The sequence below is a fragment of the Gadus morhua genome, chromosome 22, assembly GCF_902167405.1.
Source record: "Gadus morhua chromosome 22, gadMor3.0, whole genome shotgun sequence".
In the NCBI taxonomy this organism is placed as follows: Eukaryota; Metazoa; Chordata; class Actinopteri; order Gadiformes; family Gadidae; genus Gadus; species Gadus morhua.
This window is the reverse complement of record NC_044069.1, coordinates 13,340,521-13,364,743: the sequence shown is the minus strand read 5'-3', so window position 1 is coordinate 13,364,743 and position 24,223 is coordinate 13,340,521. Positions and strand designations below refer to the sequence as shown.

At 42.6% G+C, this 24,223-nt stretch overlaps 1 protein-coding gene across 2 annotated transcripts; it reads left to right on the top strand.

The window, feature by feature from the left end:
- The first annotated feature begins 89 nt into the window (after positions 1-89).
- On the top strand, positions 90-24,127 carry LOC115535656 (tissue alpha-L-fucosidase). Of its 2 annotated transcripts, XM_030347049.1 has the most exons (8): positions 90-274; positions 20,796-21,035; positions 21,265-21,399; positions 21,711-21,954; positions 22,320-22,520; positions 23,009-23,199; positions 23,600-23,699; positions 23,794-24,127. In XM_030347049.1, the coding sequence occupies exons 2-8, from the start codon at positions 20,923-20,925 to the stop codon at positions 23,926-23,928; spliced, it is 1,119 nt and encodes a 372-aa protein (XP_030202909.1). In that variant the 5' UTR covers positions 90-274; positions 20,796-20,922; the 3' UTR covers positions 23,929-24,127. The 2 variants fall into 2 exon arrangements, with proteins under 2 accessions (XP_030202909.1, XP_030202908.1); XM_030347048.1 differs by lacking the exon at positions 90-274 and having other exon boundaries at positions 20,479-21,035.
- Positions 24,128-24,223: the final 96 nt, after the last annotated feature.

Here is a 24,223-nt window from a genome sequence, read left to right as displayed (position 1 = left end):
ACCGCTTCCATCAATTTATTTTCTTAAACAAATAAGCGCGGTGGGTTATTCCTCTGCAGCCACCATCGCTCTGTGTTGAATAGAATTATCAGTTCCTGTTTAACAAATTTTTCTTTTGGAGGTTGGGGAGGGCACTGGTTAGGATACTACATCATAGCAGCGGGACTGAATTCCGTATAATTCAAATAGCGACCCTTCTTGTGTTTGCGCTTGGATGCGGAGCGCGATACACGGCCGATTGGGAAAGTCTGGACGCAAGACCCCTACCGCAATGGTTTCACAAATCTGTATTCATTGGGCGGTATTCTCTGTCCCTGGTTTTGGGAGGTTCAGTGAATGGTTCTGGTCAGTGGCGTAACAAGGCAACGACGGGCCCGTATGCAGGATGTTCAAGGCGGGCCCCCCCCCCCCCCCCCCCGTTACGATTGTTGACCGGGGGGGGGGGGGGGGGGGGAGGGTCAGAGCGATTGTTGACCGGGGGGGGGGTTTCGGAACCATTGTTGACCGGGGAGGGGGGGGGGTGGAGCGATTTCTTTTTTTCTTTTTTTTTGGGGGCCCCTGATTGGCCCCGGGCCCGTACGCACCCGCATACCCTGCTTACCGATAGTTACGCCACTGGCTCTGGTATTGGTGGAAGGGTTTAAAATATCAACAAGAAATTGAGTTCAATTTCTGAACTCAAAGAAGTCTGCGTAACTTCCAATACGCAGACTTTGCAAAAGAGTTTCATGCAGAATTCTTTGACCCCAACGGTTGGGCCGAAATATTGGAAGCGTCTGGTGTCAAGTGAGTACTCTAGCGTTTTAATATAATAGCCCTGAGTCATCTGACTGTTTACACATGCCAATCCATCGATTTGATTGATTAAACCTGAGAGACAACATAAAAAAAAGCATAATTTTGTGTTAACGTGTGTGGTGGTAGGGGATGACTCCAGTTAAACCAGTGATTGAGTTTCTCTGGTCTTTTTGATGAAAGCCTCCTTCTCTCACACACACACACACACACACACACACACACACACACACAGACTCGCGCACACAGTAAGGTGAATTGAATGAATTCTTTTTTCTAAATCAGTCAAATCAGACTCATCCCTTTAATTAAAATGAGGGAGGTCATTTAAGATCAAACACAGAGCTGAAATAGCCTCTCACTGTTGCCAAGAAGACCACAGGGGGCCTCATGTACTAAGACTTGCGTGGATTTCATACTGAAACTGGCGTACGCCAAAACCCAGAACAGGAAACTGTCTTACGCAACAAATAAATTCAGATGTATCAAAGTGTGCGAACGCATGGATCCAAGCACGTTTCTTTTGTACATCTCAATCAACGTGAATTGAGCGCAATATGCCGAGGTTTCACTCTTAATCCGATCACCTGGCACCATGAACAGAGGCAAAAAACTAAACGCAAGCATATTTGGAACCCTGTCAACAGGGCGATAAATGCAAAACAAAAGAGAAGTGAGTGGGAGCGTGTTTTGCGAGGCTGTCAATGCAGTGGGGTCTCAGCAGCGCACACACTCTGAAATTAAAAAAAAGTGTTCAGACCTCAAGGTGGAGGTGAAGCGGGAGGGTTTCTGCCCACCGCCGAAGCGTGACCGCAACAGGAGGGGGGACGGGAGTGGGGGAACTCTCCCCCTTCGATTTGTGAGTGGCCGCTTTGATCGGTGACACCAGTGGCGTAGCCAGAAACTAGTGGTGTTCCTTTTTTTTTATTTTTTATTTATTAACTCCAAAATAATACATTAACCATGTATTTTAACAGAGAACAAATGCAACCGCTGCAAAACATAAAGGGACGCAGTGCCCAGAGATGAAGAACACATAGAACGTGTGCGCATACTCATGGAGCCGTACTATTACGCATGGTTAACAAACCCATTTAATCAGTATCTGAACAACACCGCTGCTGGGTTAAGAATGCAACGTATTTGCTGCTATATTTGCGCTGCAACTGAATTCACAGGGCAAGGCGGCGTGGCTCGGCTTTGAATGCATTAATTATCTCATATTAATGCATTAATGCATATGAGGCCGGTCTGGACTCATATTAATCTCATATGATGATTCCGTCCCACACAGCTGGCATGGCTCGGCTCAGGGTGGACTGGCACACTCCTGACCGATCGGCCAGCTCCCGCTGGAAGGCCCCTGTTGCCAGGAACCCCAGCGTGTTCAGCACCTGTGTGGGCACGGACAACCCCTGGCTCCTGGCTGTGTGGCGCTCTAGGGCCGGCCGCAGCTCTGCGCACAGCTCCAGTAATACTGGCCTGGGGAAACGAAATCGGCTCATGAGCCAATCATCATCATTTGCGATTAAGTCCTCGCGTTCCCTAAATATACGTTCCCTTCGGATTTGACCATTTGCGATGTCCTCTAACAACGCTAACGCAGCCATTTTTAAAACAATTGTCTTCATCCATTGCGCATGCTTTTATAGCCACCCATATAATTGCAAGGTGTGTTAATCGTTCATTAGTGTGTCTCTGATGTGCAAATCACTCTGATGAGTCATGGTTTTCACCTTTTTTCCCAGTTTCCCAGCGTCACCTCTAAGTGTCGCCAAAGGAACAATAGCTGTAGAAACGTGCGTACGACAGCTCTGGAGCTGGCGTGGGGACCGCACATTTTTACGGTCATTTCACGTTTTGTACATCTGAACGTGAGCGTGGAAAAGGACGTACGCCACGTTTTTGTGCGTACGCAACCTTAGTACATGAGGCCCCAGGGTGCCGAACCTGCATTGAGTTTTACTAATTAGCTAACCTGCCGCAGCTCGCCTGCCAGGTGGTTTTCTTAATTTGTTAATTGGTTGCATCTGGTGCGTTTCACTTAAAAGGGAACCGGACAGTACATTTGTTTGTGGACTGTTGTGACTTATTTAACATCTCTTCCAGTTTCACAGGTTAAAGACTTTTTGAAGTAAAGAGGAGCATCTCATCTGAACCTGATGTGAGTAGTATTGTGTGGCAAAGCACAACTGACGGGACTTGTATGTTGAATCAGTGACGGCTGGTAGATTTTAAAGTGAGGGAGGAAGGACTGCGTGCTTGGTTGCAATTGGCCTGCTTGCACTGTTGATGTATGGTGGCATAAGAATGTGAGACTCAAGTTGTTTCAGGGTGTTTTGGTGAACTACAAAATAGTATGGAGGGATAAATTTGAATAAATTTGATACAAAGCCACCAGTGGCGTCACTGTCATTTGAAAGCTGGTGGGCAGCATGTCTTTGAAATGGTCTACAAGGACAGTAGGAAAGGATGCAAAGCCCAATTTTCAAATCAGGCCTACTCTTGATTTGTAAAAGTAATTAAAAAAATCTGGGCCTATTTTTGCCCTCAATGACTGAAGTTATTGGTTGTAATTTAGCTATGTTTATTTTCAGTAACAATTGTTTTAAGAAAAGACTGACCAAAAGTGATGCCATTTAAAATGCATCATGCTCTGAATCATACACCCTTTCCACAATATCAAACAGAAGGGTCAGAGTAACAAACTAGTAAAAGAACGAGAACAGTAATGCATAGCAGCAACGTGAACTTGACAAGTCGTGGCATTTGGTTGCCCTATCAAGATTTTTCACATCAGGGAAACCATGAACGGCCCACGCTGGAGATTTGCCATTATTCATTAGCAAACAGGGCCAGCAATACAATTGATTGCTAGTAATGCTACCAGTAAGCCATGAGTACCTAGCAAACCATGTAGCACCCACAACACTGACGTTGCCATTACTTTTGGTGATCTCGATTTTGCGAAGTGGTCTACCTTTTTCTTTGGCCGCTAACTTGGCACTGTAACTCACTGAACGGAATGCTTTGTGTAATTAAACAACAGGAACAATGTCCTCTGTTTCCATTGTATACTTTATTCGCAAATGTTAGAATTTCGTTATCCTTCAGATGATTTCGGTCGCCAGTACTTTCTGGGTAATGAATGGGAGTCAACCAGGAGTCAACGGAGGCTGACCTCCCTCCCTGAAGTAATTGGCAAAAGGCGATAGGGGGTGCTAATGTCCCTTTACCCATGGAAACGAACATTATATATTCAAAGGCATTAAAGTAGTCATATTTAAGGGCATTAATTCATTACAGTAGTCTGGGCAATCTATATTTTTTTTTATTCTCAACAATGTTAAGGAGGATCTTCCTCCCTTTCCTCAATGAAGAAGCCTCCACTGTGTTGAATATAAATCACTGGTAATGTGTGAAGGGGATTCTGGTGGTTTAACTGTCATTTGAAATTTGGACCATGAGTAAACTGTTCCTTCCTTCAAAGGTCTATCATGGATATTTAACTGCAGTTCTGTGAGTATCTCAACTTAACCATGAGGCATAACTGCAAACTGTAAGTCATTAATTTCTCATTACTCTTGGGCACATTGATGTATTTTGGCTTCCTGGTGAGTTAACCTGTTACCTGAAAGTTGATCTGAGTAGTAAGGATGTTTTATTGGTTCATGGGTTACTTAGGCGTTTGGTTTATGTTGGTTTTAATGATTTGTTAAAATGGTTACAGGCTCCAAGTTATTGTTGTAAGCTGGAGTAATGGGTTGGGTTCTGATATCATCAGTCTTCTTTCATTCTACTCTCCTGAGCTCTGCTTCTTCATCACATGAGTGTTGCTTTACTGATGAGTCTGTGGTGTGGGCTGAGTGAGCAGAGGTGCATACTGGGGTACAGAGCTGTCTCGAGTCTACAGGTCCGTAGACACGCCCCCTCAGGGGAAACCGAGTGTTTGAGAAACTGTCGTGTCGTCAGTTACATGGACTGGAAAGTTCTTAAAGATGGAGACAGGGATTCAGAAGGAGAAACACCAGGGGGAGATGAGGGGGCTCCTCATCTCAACGACTAAAACACAACTTCAGTCTGACACAGAGAACCATGGAACACATTCAACAGTCCCCTCCAGGCATCGTGACTCCTCAGGAACAGTTTCATTTCCAAGAAGGTCTTATTTGGGGCCATCCCCATATGGATCCTGCTCCTCAAGAGCCACCCCCCTCCACTGGGTGGTCTTCTGAACAGATGATCTCCTTCCTGTCCTCAGGCTGACTAAAGCTGCACCGTTTGCATCTGTGAAGGCCCCTCATTCAGGAAACCACCGGACTTCAAAGACATGACTTCAGAGATGTTGAATCAACCTGGGACACATTTTGGAGACGCCAAGCATAATCCATCACCAATGTGGGACGCCACTGAAGAATGTTGTACATAATTTACGTCTCTGGAGACATTGGTTGTTCTGTTATGGGTGCCCTGGCAGGAGAGCCTGGGGGGGGGTGATGGAATGTTATTTGCTATGAGGTTTTTACCCTGCATGATTGTTTGGACTTTTATGGCTCAGTGGTGTGTGGGTATGTGTGTTTGGGTTTGACATGAGATGGAAGATTTTTTTTAGCATCGCTAGGGTTCTACTGTGTGTGTGTGTGTGTCTCCCACTAACACCTGGCATGGGTTTCTACGTGCCTTTCCTGGGTTCTATGTGCGTGTGTCCGGCTTGCTTTGAAAGTGATAATGTTCATACGGGGGGGTCTGTGTGATTGGCTTGAGATATTGGAATGGTCAACTAAATCATACCGGATGGACGGCCACAAGTTTACTTAAGGACCTCCAGTGGACATGAAGAGCCCTGAGTGATGCTCCGGAGCGAGATCCAACACACTGGGCAGTAAGGAGAGTATCCAATCTCAAGTGTAAAAGGATGCAAGGGGCGTGTTCAGATCAGTGACTTCAAACTAGGACTACACCAATCAGGATCAATGGAGGATGGACACCAAAAGGAATTCCACAAGGGGAGTCTGACGTTGGAAAGGGACCTAAATGGATATTCAAGATGACCTTCAGACCTGTAATGAGACGGCTCTTCCTACCTGGCTGGATTGATGGAGAGCCCTGTGGATCTTGTCTTGCTCTCAGTTGCACGTCTTCTCAGGCTGAACTAATTGTTTCGGACAGGACTAGCTAAACGATTGGTTCCCTTAAATCAGAACCAATCCGGGAACTCCAGCTAGAGCGCTCTGCAAGCTGAAGTTGTGCTCTTCAAGCTGAAGTTGTGCTCTTCAAGCTGAAGTTGTGCTCTTCAGCTGAGGAGGTAAGGAAACCTTCACTGGGGCTTCAAGGTGTAAAGAGGAGACTGTTTCAAAGTGTTCCATGGTACTCTGATGAAGACCGTTGTTAGGTTCCACTGGCTGCGAGGAAGAACCCACACATCTTCCTCTTGGCCTTTCTCCTCTGAGAATCCTGGCGCCATCTTGAAGGATATTCCAGCTCATGTAACTGATGTCACGACAGATTCACAAACACTTGGTTTCTCCTGAGGGGCGTGTCTATGGAACTGAAGACTTCAGACTGCACTGTATCCCAGCATGCATCTCTGCTCACTCAGACCACACCCCCATGAGTAGAATGCAACACTCTAGTGATGGAGATGTAGAGTTTTATAAGTAACGAGGGAGCGGACTAAGGTTATTGGAACACAATGGAATGTCAAGTCTGTAAATCTTTAAGCCATGAAGATGGTTGGATAGTTCAGGAATTGGGCTTCTTTTTATTATGGGCAGTCCTTTCACTCAGATGCCCACTTCTCACTGGAGCTGTACATGTGTTGGCTGGCTGGCATGATTTGCTGTTGGTGATGAGGCGGTCAGGGTGACGTTGCAGGGCTATGGTCGGCTCTCTGTGAGCTCAACGTTTAGTTTTTCTCTGTATGGTTTGTACCCTGAATAATCTAGATAATTGTAAAATGTAGACACGGTTTTGTATTGAATGATTCCTGGATTTTAGGTTTAAAGTTGTTGTGGGACGTACATGGTAGTTTGGTTCTTCGTATGGTTTTGAGTGATATAACTTGTACACACTGGGTGCATAATAATGTAAAGGTACACTGAATAGTATTAATGACCAACAGCAACAAACAGATCTCAAGGTAAGTCTGTTGGCTGTGTTTTAATGAAGACCATCGCTGGACTTCAGGATCTTCCTCCGTTCAGCTCAAGGTGAGGCGCTGGTTCGGTTTTTTTGGTTGGTTCCGGCCGGAATGTTCGTATTCCAGTCGGACGGTTTGTGCTTCCCGCCGTGGAAGGTTTTGAGTGCGGTCACTTGATTTAGTCCCAATGGTTAGCATAGAACGTTGTAGTCTTGACAACCATAAGAAACCACCTGGCAGTTAGTTTGAAGGGAGTCCCCTGAGGGAATCTGGCGGAACGTTCTGGATTGTATTTGAGTAACCTCGAGGCGTTGCCAACAGAAACTATCTTTCAGTCGTTTTCCATTGGGAATTGTTGCCCCTATCTTAAACAACTAAAGTTTGATATTAAATACATACTGAGACGTACTTCGTACAATATGTTGATAATTTCCGATGGTTGCGCCGTACTTTTAACCAAGATGACGTTGCGGGACTCTCACTGCGTACAAAAACAGCGTTCTACTTGCGGGCCCATTTTTGACTGGCTGAAAATCATTTCAAGGTGGAAGATAATTTGACATTTCTTCAACGGAACCCAGCACCTGAATATGGCTGAGTATATTTGATTTAATATCGATACTGCTTAGTGTTCTTTGTTACTTCAGCTTTTGTACGTTCTAAATATATGCTGTCATTAATTGCCACAGAAGTTAAACCCTACCCAATGGAATGACGTTAAAGAACGACTTTGGTGCAGAGTTACCAACTGGATAATATCAAAGCTAAAATAATGTCCGTCATTCCCACATGTTACAGTAGAAGATACTGTAGAACTGTAAAAGGTTAAAAAGGTAACGTGTAGTTTGTCCCAAGGTGTCTGCCTCCTCACCCAGAGCCAGACCTCCACCTCCTCACCCAGAGCCAGACCTCCACCTCCTCACCCAGAGCCAGACCTCCACCTCCTCACCCAGAGCCAGACCTCCACCTCCTGTCAGAAGTCCTCCAGAACAGGTCAGTGCTCTGTGTGAGTAGAGTCTTCTCAGGTCAGTTTCAATGCATGGCCTGAACCACTTCTTTAAACTTGTGGACTGCTGTCTTCATTCCCAAAAACGGGATGCTCATGTCTGGTCTCAAGTCTTTTCTGGCCTTGAGTTATAAAATAATAGTTCAATTAATTGTGTAACTCTGTTTTGGATGAGTCAAATAAGTTTATTGTTGGGCAAATGCTGATATAAACCTGCTGCTGTAGCTGAAAGGCGAGGCTGGGGACCGGAGGCTTGTGGTGCCAGGGTGGACCGGAGACTGGGGCTGGAGACCAGGGGCCTGCAGCACCGGACCAGAGGGTAACCATCACCAAGCTCATCTGAAACACCAAAATCCACGGTAGTTTAGGTCTGGTTTTGATCATCTTTATGACTTTAAATCTGTGCCAAGCTGTGAGTTAATTTATACGGGCGTTATGCAAGAGTCATATGAGCCAGACTAGGAATCGACCAACAAGGATTCCTCTTTTTGTATTTACTTACATGGTTGACTTAAAGGGCAAAATACAGCTGTTACTTTGACATGCGTTAACCAACTACCGCTGTGTTTACTTACTAGAACGTGTTTCTGGAGCGGAGGCGAGCTGGTAGGGGAGCCGTGAATCTGGAGGATGACCATCACTCTACCAACAAGGATTGTAAGTTTGTATTAACCAAACAAACTGGAAATAAAGGGCTTAAAAATAAGACAAACTACATGTTTGTTACCAGACTTTAGGGCCAGACTCGCTTGTTCCAGACCAGGACTCTGGCTGAGGAGAGCTGATGGAGGAGCCAAGACTCTGGAGGACGACATCACTCCACCAACTAGGATCCTCGTAAGTTTGCCTAAAATAAACCGAGTGGACTTGTTGTAACGCAGGATTAGTTTTTCCAGTACAAGTTACAAGCATACTATTGTGGTTGTTTACCAGACAAACTACAGCTGCTACTTTGTTACGCACCATTAGAGCCCAACTACTCCTGTGTTTGTGACCTTACATTAGAGACAAACTACTACTGTGTTTGTTACCTGATATTAGAGCAAACTACTCCTGTGTTTGTTACCTGATATTAGAGCAAACTACTCCTGTGTTTGTGACCTTGAATTAGAGCCCAACTACTCCTGTGTTTGTTACCTTACATTCGAGACAAACTACTACTGTGTTTGTTACTTTACATTAGAGCCCAACTACTACTGTGTTTGTTACCTGATATTAGAGCCCAACTACTACTGTGTTTGTTACCTTACATTATAAACAAACTACTACTGTTTGTTACCTTACATTAGAGCCCAACTACTCCTGTGTTTGTTACCTTACATGAGAGACAAACTACTACTGTGTTTGTTACCTTACATTAGAGACCATTACGTTTGTAACCAGACCAGGAATCTGGAGGACTGATGGAGAAGCCATACATCTGGAAGGCAAATCCTGAGGACCACCAGGACTCTACCATCAAGGATTCCTCATAAATGTGCATTATCTGGACATAGTGGACTAGGTAAGGGGTTGGGGGTTCAACTCTCAAACCAATGGTGCCGGGTTCAAGTCCTCAGAATACAGTGATGCGTCCTTGAGCAAGGCGCCCGAAAGCCTGCCTGCTCCTTAATGTCTTATCTTTGGTTCAGATAATGTTGCATCTTTTGAATATTGAACCTAATCATTGTCCTTGTTTGGTCCGGGCAGACACACCTGAGCTGAACCTCACCTGATCCTGTTTGGTCGGGGGTAGACACACCTGAGCTAAACCCGCCCTGATCCTGACATCCTGCTGGTCCCGTCTCCTCAGTTCATCTGAGGCCGATGGATCAATGACCTCCAGTGGGAGTGATCTTCTTGACCCCACATGTAACCGTGTGCTTCCACACGCCTTTCCCTCACGTCTGTCACTAACCTCACTACTTCACTACTCTCTACTGTTTCCTCTTTTCTTCCTTCTCTGTGGTTAAAAACTTTACACTGGAGGCGCGTCTTCCTGCCCTCAGAGGGTTTAGCGTTAGGGTTGAGAGTCAGGGTTTAGAGTCAGGGACAGAGCTGGTCAGGGAGGACTGCTTTTACACCAACCTCTTCACTTGCTTTTGGAATGATGGTGACATTTTGAAAAGATTCATTTGGGAAAAATGTTTTCCTCTGCTGTATTAACCAAACAAACTGGAAATAAAGGGCTTAAAAATAAGACAAACTACATGTTTGTTACCAGACTTTAGGGCCAGACTCGCTTGTTCCAGACCAGGACTCTGGCTGAGGAGAGCTGATGGAGGAGCCAAGACTCTGGAGGACGACATCACTCCACCAACTAGGATCCTCGTAAGTTTGCCTAAAATAAACCGAGTGGACTTGTTGTAACGCAGGATTAGTTTGTCCAGTACAAGTTACAAGCATACTATTGTGGTTGTTTACCAGACAAACTACAGCTGCTACTTTGTTACGCACCATTAGAGCCCAACTACTCCTGTGTTTGTGACCTTACATTAGAGACAAACTACTACTGTGTTTGTTACCTGATATTAGAGCAAACTACTCCTGTGTTTGTTACCTGATATTAGAGCAAACTACTCCTGTGTTTGTGACCTTGCATTAGAGCCCAACTACTCCTGTGTTTTTTACCTTACATTCGAGACAAACTACTACTGTGTTTGTTACTTTACATTAGAGCCCAACTACTACTGTGTTTGTTACCTGATATTAGAGCCCAACTACTACTGTGTTTGTTACCTTACATTATAAACAAACTACTACTGTTTGTTACCTTACATTAGAGCCCAACTACTACTGTGTTTGTTACCTTACATTATAAACAAACTACTACTGTTTGTTACCTTACATTAGAGCCCAACTACTCCTGTGTTTGTTACCTTACATTAGAGCCCAACTACTCCTGTGTTTGTTACCTTGCATTAGAGCCCAACTACTCCTGTGTTTGTTACCTTACATTAGAGACAAACTACTACTGTGTTTGTTACCTTACATTAGAGACCAATTACGTTTGCAACCAGACCAGGAATCTGGAGGACTGATGGAGAAGCCATACATCTGGAAGGCAAATCCTGAGGACCACCAGGACTCTACCATCAAGGATTCCTCATAAATGTGCATTATCTGGACATAGTGGACTAGGTAAGGGGTTGGGGGTTCAACTCTCAAACCAATGGTGCCGGGTTCAAGTCCTCAGAATACAGTGATGCGTCCTTGAGCAAGGCGCCCTAAAGCCTGCCTGCTCCTTAATGTCTTATCTTTGGTTCAGATAATGTTGCATCTTTTGAATATTGAACCTAATCATTGTCCTTGTTTGGTCCGGGCAGACACACCTGAGCTGAACCTCACCTGATCCTGTTTGGTCGGGGGTAGACACACCTGAGCTAAACCCGCCCTGATCCTGACATCCTGCTGGTCCCGTCTCCTCAGTTCATCTGAGGCCGATGGATCAATGACCTCCAGTGGGAGTGATCTTCTTGACCCCACATGTAACCGTGTGCTTCCACACGCCTTTCCCTCACGTCTGTCACTAACCTCACTACTTCACTACTCTCTACTGTTTCCTCTTTTCTTCCTTCTCTGTGGTTAAAAACTTTACACTGGAGGCGCGTCTTCCTGCCCTCAGAGGGTTTAGCGTTAGGGTTGAGAGTCAGGGTTTAGAGTCAGGGACAGAGCTGGTCAGGGAGGACTGCTTTTACACCAACCTCTTCACTTGCTTTTGGAATGATGGTGACATTTTGAAAAGATTCATTTGGGAAAAATGTTTTCCTCTGCTGTATTAACCAAACAAACTGGAAATAAAGGGCTTAAAAATAAGACAAACTACATGTTTGTTACCAGACTTTAGGGCCAGACTCGCTTGTTCCAGACCAGGACTCTGGCTGAGGAGAGCTGATGGAGGAGCCAAGACTCTGGAGGACGACATCACTCCACCAACTAGGATCCTCGTAAGTTTGCCTAAAATAAACCGAGTGGACTTGTTGTAACGCAGGATTAGTTTGTCCAGTACAAGTTACAAGCATACTATTGTGGTTGTTTACCAGACAAACTACAGCTGCTACTTTGTTACGCACCATTAGAGCCCAACTACTCCTGTGTTTGTGACCTTACATTAGAGACAAACTACTACTGTGTTTGTTACCTGATATTAGAGCAAACTACTCCTGTGTTTGTGACCTTGCATTAGAGCCCAACTACTCCTGTGTTTTTTACCTTACATTCGAGACAAACTACTACTGTGTTTGTTACTTTACATTAGAGCCCAACTACTACTGTGTTTGTTACCTGATATTAGAGCCCAACTACTACTGTGTTTGTTACCTTACATTATAAACAAACTACTACTGTTTGTTACCTTACATTAGAGCCCAACTACTACTGTGTTTGTTACCTTACATTATAAACAAACTACTACTGTTTGTTACCTTACATTAGAGCCCAACTACTCCTGTGTTTGTTACCTTACATTAGAGCCCAACTACTCCTGTGTTTGTTACCTTGCATTAGAGCCCAACTACTCCTGTGTTTGTTACCTTACATTAGAGACAAACTACTACTGTGTTTGTTACCTTACATTAGAGACCAATTACGTTTGCAACCAGACCAGGAATCTGGAGGACTGATGGAGAAGCCATACATCTGGAAGGCAAATCCTGAGGACCACCAGGACTCTACCATCAAGGATTCCTCATAAATGTGCATTATCTGGACATAGTGGACTAGGTAAGGGGTTGGGGGTTCAACTCTCAAACCAATGGTGCCGGGTTCAAGTCCTCAGAATACAGTGATGCGTCCTTGAGCAAGGCGCCCTAAAGCCTGCCTGCTCCTTAATGTCTTATCTTTGGTTCAGATAATGTTGCATCTTTTGAATATTGAACCTAATCATTGTCCTTGTTTGGTCCGGGCAGACACACCTGAGCTGAACCTCACCTGATCCTGTTTGGTCGGGGGTAGACACACCTGAGCTAAACCCGCCCTGATCCTGACATCCTGCTGGTCCCGTCTCCTCAGTTCATCTGAGGCTGATGGATCAATGACCTCCAGTGGGAGTGATCTTCTTGACCCCACATGTAACCGTGTGCTTCCACACGCCTTTCCCTCACGTCTGTCACTAACCTCACTACTTCACTACTCTCTACTGTTTCCTCTTTTCTTCCTTCTCTGTGGTTAAAAACTTTACACTGGAGGCGCGTCTTCCTGCCCTCAGAGGGTTTAGCGTTAGGGTTGAGAGTCAGGGTTTAGAGTCAGGGACAGAGCTGGTCAGGGAGGACTGCTTTTACACCAACCTCTTCACTTGCTTTTGGAATGATGGTGACATTTTGAAAAGATTCATTTGGGAAAAATGTTTTCCTCTGCTTTCCTTTACAAATTGTATTAAAACATCTGTCAAGTGTTTTTGTTTATATATTAAAATCCCAAATTGACTTCTACATGCTTGTTGCGGTTCATTTAATTGTCCTTTAACTTGGTTTATGTCAAGCTAAACTCCTGCAATACATTTAATATACATGATTGTTATTCTGCAATGTTCACATATTCCATTTTGTAAAAATATGAAACATCCATATTACTACTAAATTCAAGCCTATTCATGTATTTAACAATGTACATACTGCCCCGCAGGACATTCTCTGCTACTACAACACGTTCAATCCACCAGCCCGTCGCACATCAATGTACTATAGCTACGTTGGTTCAAACGGAAAATGTAGTTTGGTGTGAGACTGTTGTCCAGCAGAGGGAGCTTTCATACACCTTAATTATGTAGAAATGTCTGTGTATTTACATTTTAAAATGTTCATTGGCTGGTCTAGTTTGTCTGCAAATAACTGCCTCCAGCAACAGGATTGGTCGAAATATATGAAGTGAAGGAAATAAAAGCCCAGTTCACCAGATCTGAGGTCAGCTGCGGTCAGATTTTGGATCATTTTCATTTTCCGTCTGGGCTAAGCCCCGGATGTTTATGAAACCTAGAAACACCCCTGGCTTAAGGAGTGGACCCATCAAAAACTCATTTCACAAATGCATGTTTTTGCAATCACAATTAGGTTGTTTCAGTCATTAGCCTGTGACTTCAGTGGGGGTGGCAAGTGGAATCCCGTGACAGTACTTGGACGTTGGATGTCCATGTCCTACAAGCCGAAGCGAGACATTATAGGGAGAACTGGCTGCAGCTGTCAGGAAGAAGTGAGACCCAATCAACGATCGATCAATCGTTCGATCCCCGGCCTCTCCTGGCTGTGTTGAGGTGTCCGTGAGCAAGGTACCTCACCCTGACTGCCCTCGACAAGCTGGCTGTCTCTTTTCATGGTTGACTCCGCCGCCGGTGTGAGAATGTGTGCATGAGTGCACGGGTGAATGTCATGCAATATCAGTGTTTCCCCCAGAAAATGTCTTAGTCAAGGCGGTCGAGGAGAGGAGGCCCTATTGTTGTAAAGGTGGCTGCCTTAACCATACAGTGGGGGAAACACTGAATATTGTCAAGCGCTTTTGATGAGAGCACTATATAGATGCAGTCCATTTACCATATTCATCACTCTGTTGTTGTGTTTCCTCCACTGCGGCCATATTGCTATTGTTGCATGAATGATTCGCTCTGACCTTTGTCCTTAGTTGGTCGGACTGCTGGACTGATGGACCATTGGCAGTGATCTCTGCAAAAAGTACTGCGGTCATGCCAGCCGACTCATCGAGATCGGCGGTCAAGCCAGCCGACCCAGTTTTTTGCCGTACCTGTATATACTAGCCATTACGGTAAGCGTTTCAGAACTAGTTTAAAATAAAAGCATTCGTCGGGTACATACAAAAAGGCAGTCAATAAAAGCAAATACTATCAAAGGAAGTGTACGGCCGTTGTGGTATTTACTTTCGAAATAAAAGCCCACCAAACATTCCAATCTGAGACATATTAAAAATGATTTTGGATTTGATTTAAAAGAAGATGCCCTGTTATTCCTTGCTCATTTCACTTCAGGGTTATAGTTCACAACCCCATAGGGTCACCCAAGAAGTTCCAGAACATTCTGATGTGGAGTTTCAAAATAAAAGCCCACCAAAGATTCAAATATGAGACATATTACAATGTTCGGAAACTTCTTGGGTGACCCTATGGGGTCGTGACCTATAACTGTGAAGTGAAATGAGCCTGAAATAACAGGGCATTTTCTTTTAAATTGAATCCAAAATCATATGTAATATGTCTCATATTGGACATTTTGGTAGGCTTTTATTTTGAAACTCCACATCAGAATGTTCTGAAACTTCTTGGGTGACCCTATGGGGTCGTGAACTATAACAATGAAGTGAAATGAGCCAGAAATAACAGGGCATCTTCTTTTAAATTGAATACAAGATCATATGTAATATGTCTCCTATTGGAATATCTGGTGGTCTTTTATTTTGAAACTCCACATCAGAATGTTCTGAAACTTCTTGGGTGACCCTATGGGGCCGTGACCTATAAACTTGAAGTGAAATGAGCCGGAAATAACGGCATTTTCTTTTAAATTGAATCCAAAATCATATGTAATATGTCTCATATTGGACATTTTGGTTGGCTTTTATTTTGAAACTCCACATCAGAATGTTCTGAAAATTCTTGCGTGACCCCATGGGGTTTTGATCATGGTTATAGATCACAACCCCATGGGGTCACGCAAGAAGTTTCAGAACATTCTGATGTGGAGTTTCAAAATAAAAGCCAACCAAAATGTCCAATATGAGACATATGACATATGATTTTGGATTCAATTTAAAAGAAAATACCCTGTTATTTCAGACTCATTTTACTTAATGGTTATAGTTCAAAACCCCATGGGGTCACGCAAGAAGTTTCAGAACATTCTGATGTGGAGTTTCAAAATAAAAGCCAACCAAAATGTCCAATATGAGACATATGACATGATTTTGGATTCAATTTAAAAGAAAATGCCCTGGTATTTCAGACTCATTTTACTTCATGGTTATAGTTCACGACCCCATGGGGTCACGCAAGAAGTTTCAGAACATTCTGATGTGGAGTTGCGTGACCCCATGGGGTCGTGATCTATAACCCTGAAGTAAAATGAGTCTGAAATAACAGGGCATTTTCTTTTAAATATAATCCAAAATCATGTCATATGTCTCATATTGGACATTTTGGTTGGCTTTTATTTTGAAACTCCATATCAGAATGTTCTGAAACTTCTTGCGTGACCCCATGGGGTGATGATCTATAACCTTGAAGTGAAATGAGCCTGAAATAACAGGGCATTTTCTTTTAAATTGAATCCAAAATCATATGTAATATAACTCATATTGGAATTTCTGGTGGGCTTTTATTTTGAAACTCCACATCAGAATATTCTTAAACTTCTTGGGTGACCCTATGGGGTTTTGAACTATAACCCTGAAGTGAAATGAGCCTGAAATAACAGGGTATTTTCTTTTAAATTGAATTCAAAATCCTATGTAATATGTCTCATATTGGAATTTTTGGTGGGCTTTTATTTTGAAACTCCACCTCAGAATGTTCTGAAACTTCTTAGGTGACCCTATGGCGTCTTGAACTATAAACATGATGTGAAATGAGCCAGAAATAACGGGGCATTTTCTTTTAAATTGAATCCAAAATCATATGTAATATGTCTCATATTGGAATTTTTGGTGGGCTTTTATTTTGAAACTCCACATCAGAATGTTCTGAAACTTCTTGGGTGACCCTATGGGGTCGTGGCCTATAACTGTGAAGTGAAATGAGCCTGAAATAAAAGGGCATTTTCTTTTAAATTGAATCCAAAATCATATGTAATATGTCTCATATTGGACATTTTGGTAGGCTTTTATTTTGAAACTCCACATCAGAATGTTCTGAAACTTCTTAGGTGACCCCATGGGGTGATGAACTATAAGCATAAAGTGAAATGAACCTGAAATAACAGGGCATCTTCTTTTAAATTGAATCCAAAATCATGTCATATGTCTCATATTGGCCATTTTGGTTTGCTTTTATTTTGAAACTCCATATCAGAATGATCTGAAACTTCTTGCGTGACCCCATGGGGTCGTGAACTATAACCATGAAGTAAATTAGTCTGAAATAACAGGGCATTTTCTTTTAAATTGAATCCAAAATCATATGTAATATGACTCATAATGGAATTTTTGGTGGGCTTTTATTTTGAAACTACATCAGAATGTTCTGAAACTTCTTGGGTGACCCTATGGGGTCGTTACCTATAAAAATGAAGTGAAATTAGCATGAAATAGCTGGGCATTTTCTTTTAAATTGAATCCAAATTCATGTTTAATATGTCTCATATTGGAATTTCTGGTGGGCTTTTATTTTGAAACTCCACATCAGAATATTCTTAAACTTCTTGGGTGACCCTATGGGGTTTTGAACTATAACCCTGAAGTGAAATGAGCCTGAAATAACAGGGTATTTTCTTTTAAATTGAATCCAAAATCCTATGTAATATGTCTCGTATTGGAATTTTTGGTGGGCTTTTATTTTGAAACTCCACCGCAGAATGTTCTGAAACTTTTTGGGTGACCCTATGGGGTCTTGAACTATAAACATGATGTGAAATGAGCCAGAAATGACAGGGCATTTTCTTTTAAATTGAATCCAAAATCATATGTAATATGTCTCATATTGGAATTTTTGGTGGGCTTTTATTTTGAAACTCCACATCAGAATGTTCTGAAACTTCTTGGGTGACCCTATGGGGTTGTGGCCTATAACTGTGAAGTGAAACGAGCCTGAAATAAAAGGGCATTTTCTTTTAAATTGAATCCAAAATCATATGTAATATGTCTCATATTGGAATTTTTGGTGGGCTTTTATTTTGAAACTCCACATCAGAATGTTCTGAAACTTCTTGGGTGACCCAATGGGGTCGTGGCCTATAACTGTGTCCAATATGAGACATATTAATCATATGTAATATGTCTCATATTGGACATTTTGGTAGGCTTTTATTTTGAAACTCCACATCAGAATGTTCTGAAACTTCTTGCGTGACCCCATGGGGTGATGAACTATAACCATAAACTGAAATGAACCTGAAATAACAGGGCATCTTCTTTTAAATTGAATCCAAAATCATGTCATATGTCTCATATTGGCCATTTTGGTTTGCTTTTATTTTGAAACTCTACATCAGAATGATCTGAAACTTCTTGGGTGACCCTATGGGGTCGTTAACTATAACCATGAAGTGAAATTAGCCTGAAATAACCGGGCATTTTCTTTTAAATTGAATCCAAATTTATATTTAACATGTCTCATATTGGAATTCTTGGTTGGCTTTTATTTTGAAACTCCACATCAGAATGTTCTGAAACTTCTTGCGTGACCCCATGGGGTGATGATCTATAACCTTGAAGTGAAATGAGCCTGAAATAACAGGGCATTTTCTTTTAAATTGAATCCAAAATCATATGTAATATAACTCATATTGGAATTTCTGGTGGGCTTTTATTTTGAAACTCCACATCAGAATATTCTTAAACTTCTTGGGTGACCCTATGGGGTTTTGAACTATAACCCTGAAGTGAAATGAGCCTGAAATAACAGGGTATTTTCTTTTAAATTGAATTCAAAATCCTATGTAATACGTCTCATATTGGAATTTTTGGTGGGCTTTTATTTTGAAACTCCACCTCAGAATGTTCTGAAACTTCTTAGGTGACCCTATGGCGTCTTGAACTATAAACATGATGTGAAATGAGCCAGAAATAACGGGGCATTTTCTTTTAAATTGAATCCAAAATCATATGCAATATGTCTCATATTGGAATTTTTGGTGGGCTTTTATTTTGAAACTCCACATCAGAATGTTCTGAAACTTCTTGGGTGACCCTATGGGGTCGTGGCCTATAACTGTGAAGTGAAATGAGCCTGAAATAAAAGGGCATTTTCTTTTAAATTGAATCCAAAATCATATGTAATATGTCTCATATTGGACATTTTGGTAGGCTTTTATTTTGAAACTCCATATCAGAATGTTCTGAAACTTCTTGCGTGACCCCATGGGGTGATGATCTATAACCTTGAAGTGAAATGAGCCTGAAATAACAGGGCATTTTCTTTTAAATTGAATCCAAAATCATATGTAATATAACTCATATTGGAATTTCTGGTGGGCTTTTATTTTGAAACTCTACATCAGAATGTTCTGAAACTTCTTGGGTGACCCTATGGGGTCGTTAACTATAACCTTGAAGTGAAATGAGCCTGAAATAACAGGGCATTTTCTTTTAAATAGAATCCAAAATCATATGTCATATGTCTCATATTGGACATTTTGGTTGGCTTTTATTTTGAAACTCCATATCAGAATGTTCTGAAACTTCTTGGGTGACCCTATGGGGTCATTAACTATAACCATGAAGTGAAATTAGCCTGAAATAACCGGGCATTTTCTTTTAAATTGAATCCAAATTTATATTTAATATGTCTCATATTGGAATTCTTGGTTGGCTTTTATTTTGAAACTCCACATCAGAATGTTCTGAAACTTCTTGCGTGACCCCATGGGGTGATGATCTATAACCTTGAAGTGAAATGAGCCTGAAATAACAGGGCATTTTCTTTTAAATTGAATCCAAAATCATATGTAATATAACTCATATTGGAATTTCTGGTGGGCTTTTATTTTGAAACTCCACATCAGAATATTCTTAAACTTCTTGGGTGACCCTATGGGGTTTTGAACTATAACCCTGAAGTGAAATGAGCCTGAAATAACAGGGTATTTTCTTTTAAATTGAATTCAAAATCCTATGTAATATGTCTCATATTGGAATTTTTGGTGGGCTTTTATTTTGAAACTACACGTCAGAATGTCCTGAAACTTCGTGGGTGACCCTATGGGGTCTTGAACTATCGCCCTGCAGTTAAATGAGCAAGGAATAACAGGGCATTCTCTTTTAAATCGAAACCAAAATAATTTGTAATATGTCTCAGATTGGAATCTTTGGTGGGCTCTTATTTTGAAAGTAAATGCCACAACGGCCGTACACTTCCTTTGATAGTATTTGCTTTTATTGACTGTCTTTTTGTATGTACCCGACGAATGCTATTATTTTAAACTAGTTCTGAGACGCTATTTCCGTAATGGCTAGTATATACAGGTAGGCCTACGGCCAAAAACTGGGTCGGCTGGCTTGACCGCCGATCTCGATGAGTCGGCTGGCATGACCGCAGTCAAAAACTGCAGGTGGCAGGTTTTAAAATGCCAAATTACAGATGTTCAAAATCGATGTTCTGTTTTACGCCGTTCTGATGGAAGACGTTGTAACATCAAAGACTTGATATGATTATTTATTTACAAGAGTTAATAGGCTACTATATTTTGTCTATTTTTATATTATTTTATTGTTCTATTATGGGCTGCTGATGCTACAAGATTATTTTTTGGTCTGTAATTAAATGTACATCTGATGAATGGTATTCTTTCATGTAGCCTATTTGCTATAAATGGTCTTTCCAAAAGTACTGTAACATTCGGTATTTTGTCACAGGCCTAGGGATAATGAAGCTGGCGACCGCTCCCGTCAATTAATTTTCTTAAACAAATAAGCGCGGTGGGTTATTCCTCTGCAGCCACCATCGCTCTGTGTTGAATAGATTATCAGTTCCTGTTAAACGAGTTTTTCTTATGGAGGTTGGGCAGAACACTGGTTAGGATACTACATGATCATAGCAGCGGGACTGAATTCCGTTTATGTATTCAGGATAGCTGATAGATCACCACCGTTGCCAAGCATGGCAGGCGGTATAAACTATTCTCGTATAATTCAAATAGTGACCCTTCTTGTGTTTGCGCTTGGATGCGGAGCGCGATACACGGCCGATTGGGAAAGTCTGGACGCAAGACCCCTACCGCAATGGTTCGACGATTCGAAATTCGGTATTTTTATTCATTGGGGGGTATTCTCTGTCCCTGGTTTTGGGAAGTTCAGTGAATGGTTCTGGTATTGGTGGAAGGCTTTAAAATATCAACAAGAAATTGAGTTCATGCGCAAAAACTACCCACCTGACTTCCAATACGCAGACTTTGCAAAAGAGTTTCATGCAGAATTCTTTGACCCCAACGGTTGGGCCGAAATATTGGAAGTGTCTGGTGCCAAGTGAGTACTCTCTAGCGTTTTAATATAATAGCCCTGAGTCATCTGACTGTTTACACATGCCAATCCACCGATTTTTTGGATTAAACCCGAGAGACAACATAAAAAAACATAATTTTGGGAGTAATTGTCCGTAATAAAGCATACTTATATTGTTGATTAACGTGACGGTAGAGATTTGGGGATTTAATGCACGAGGGGCTGATGCATGTCCTTTTTTGTCTTTGTTCAGGTATGTGGTGTTTACATCGAAGCACCATGACGGGTTCACTAACTGGCCTTCACCAACATCTTGGAACTGGAACTCCGTGGACGTTGGTCCACACAGGGACCTGGTGGGAGAACTGGCTGCAGCGGTCAGGAAGAAGTGAGACCCAATCAACTTCATAAGAAATATAGTCATGTCCTCTTGCCTTTTTGTAGGCCTTTGCTTCTATCTATCTATCTATCTATCTATTCTATCCACACTACTCTCAATTAAAAGGTTAGATAAACATGTGGTATCCCAATATTGACATTCCATTCTGATATTATATATAGTTCATTCCTTCCATTTTCATGCTTATTGTGAAACGTTGTGAATTGTGTGGAGGCTTTTAGCTTTTTTTTTGTGTTCTTTGTGTTCTTGAAAATAAATAAATCATATGTTTGCATATCCCAACCCCTTCCTCCACAAAGGAATTTGCACTTTGGATTGTACCATTCTATGTTTGAATGGTTCAACCCACTTTACCTGGCTGACGCAGCTTCCGGCTTCAAGAACCAGGACTTTGTGTTCGGCAAGGCGCTCCCAGAGCTGGTACAGCTGGTGAAAAATTACAAGCCGGATCTGATCTGGTCGGACGGGGACTGGACTGCACCGGACACCTACTGGAACTCCACCGAGTTCCTGGCCTGGCTCTACAACGACAGCCCGGTCAAGGTGAACCCCAGTCTTGTGTTGTTGCACATATCAGTCCTGTTTGATGCTGCACATACCATGTGTTTTTATTGAAGAGTAATTATTACTAATTATCTAGCACTGAATGGACATTCGCCCAAAAGATCTAGAGGCCATTCATGGTAATCAAATGATCATACATTTTTGTAACCTTGTATTATGCTTTAATGAAAACTATGAGATGTTAGATAGTGTATTTAATTTGTATGTACCAGATGCATATCTGCATAAAGTCTTTAACCCTCCTTAAACATCAGCTCCGCCTACAAAGTATCCAATATCAGGGAAGTTGTTACAGTCTTGTTACTTTTTTATCTGACTTGTAATAGCCTGTTTCCCTTTTTTAGGATGTGGTGGTGACCAATGACAGGTGGGGTAAGGGCTGCTACTGCAAGCATGGCGGTTACTACAACTGCGCCGACCGCTACTCGCCCACCGAAGTGCCCACCCACAAGTGGGAGAAGTGCCAGACCATCGACAGCCTGTCCTGGGGCTACCGCAGATACATGAAGGCCACGGAACTGCTCACCCTGCCCAACATCCTGAAGGTAGTGGACGGATGGTACTTTGTTTAGTTATCTCACGGGACATGGCGGTGGTAGGCAGCAGATATGAAACGCTTGCCTCTGTGGATAACCACATTACAAAGGGCTTAGCAAGCGGAAAAACAATTGAAATGTCGGTATTCAATTAGAAATTGATGTAGCATAAAATATCAACGCAAACACAAATATAAATACAAACATAAAAATATGAAGAAATGGAATACTTAAATATTCTATTGTGGTCGGATTACAGTTAGCCCCTCCTAAAAGGGGAGGAGTTTAAATACCAATTTCCCTGTGGTGTTCTGTGTTGCACCTTGTGAGAAAGAAAGAAAAACACCTGCGTGCGACTGAGCAATGTGAACGGTTGCCGGCTTGTTGAGAATCAGGTTGAACCTAATCGTAATCAGTGCATGCCATGGATTGACTTACAGACTCAAGAAGGGTGACCCCCACCATGCCGTCTCCCCCTCCCCCTCCCCTCCTCTCAGGACATGATGTACGTGGTGGCCTTCGGTGGGAACTACCTGCTGAACATCGGACCCATGAGCGACGGCATGATCCCCCCGGTGTTCGAGGAGAGGCTGCGGGACATCGGCAGCTGGCTGAAGATTAACGGGGAGGCGGTGTACGGCTCCAAGGCCTGGAGGAACCAGACTGAGCCGGCCGTCGCCCCCCTCTAGTGAGTCCGTCGCTGAGTGGGAGAAGGCGGAGTTAGTTATTGTGGGTTATATGAGGCTACCTTCATGACTCTTTCAGGCCAACACATAGCCTAGCCTGACCAAGCATGGAGCAGGGCCCGCTTGGTTCCGTGCCGACAAACATGACGAAGGAACCTTTGTTCCACATCATGCCGACATCCGCACAATTTTTTAATTCATATTTTATTTTATTATTTTACCTCTCTCTATTGAAAGTTTGTCGTTTATTGATTGACCAGTAAAATGTGCTGAATGTACCGTATGTCACATGCTTTTGGGTTTTGAGGTGTGCCACACTAATTAACATGCCTTGCCTTAACCCATGGACATTTTTTGGTCTTAGGTAACCCTGTGCTCAACACAACTTCCTTTTCTTTCCAGCTACACGGCAAAGAACAACTCTGTCTATGCCGTCATATTCGGCTGGCCCCCCAACCAGAGGCTTCAGCTATCACTGCCCAAGACATCCAAAGCCACCAACGTGAGCCTTTGCTTGTGTAAACCATGCAAAGTAACTATAGCAACTGTGAACTCTAACACATTGTTTTGCGTGCTTTGATTTGCATTACTTGTAGGTGACACTCCTGGACTACCCTAACATGCCACTGACATGGAAACCAGTGAAGGGAGGCGGGCTGGTGATCTCTATGCCTCCGATGGCCGCGTCCGCTGGAAATGCCTGGACTCTGAAGCTGGAGGGGGCCGCCTAGCAACAGAAGGGTTGAGTGGAGGCAGTGGTTCTGCAACATTTCTGTCTACTTCGTGCAGTTGTTGTTTGCCGTTTCCATTTGAGGATTATATTGTTGTAACTAGTGTTACAACAATAATGGCAATTCAATTATGTCTTGATTAGGTTTCTTCCATTCCATTTCTGTATGTTTTTAAAAAAATAAAAGGATTCAATGTAAACGTTTTTGATAACAATGAGCAAAGTGACTCCACGCCCCGTCATTTATATAGATCACGTAGGTGTGCGCGCGCTCGACAAGCGGTCACATGATCCTA

Coding starts and splice junctions, on each gene's coding strand:
- LOC115535656 (XM_030347048.1), top strand. CDS start 20,599: ATGATCATAGCAGCGGGACTGAATTCCGTTTATGTATTCAGGATAGCT. Junction 21,955..22,319: donor ACAACGACAGCCCGGTCAAG/GTGAACCCCAGT, acceptor TCCCTTTTTTAG/GATGTGGTGGTGACCAATGA. Junction 23,200..23,599: donor CCGGCCGTCGCCCCCCTCTA/GTGAGTCCGTCG, acceptor TTTTCTTTCCAG/CTACACGGCAAAGAACAACT.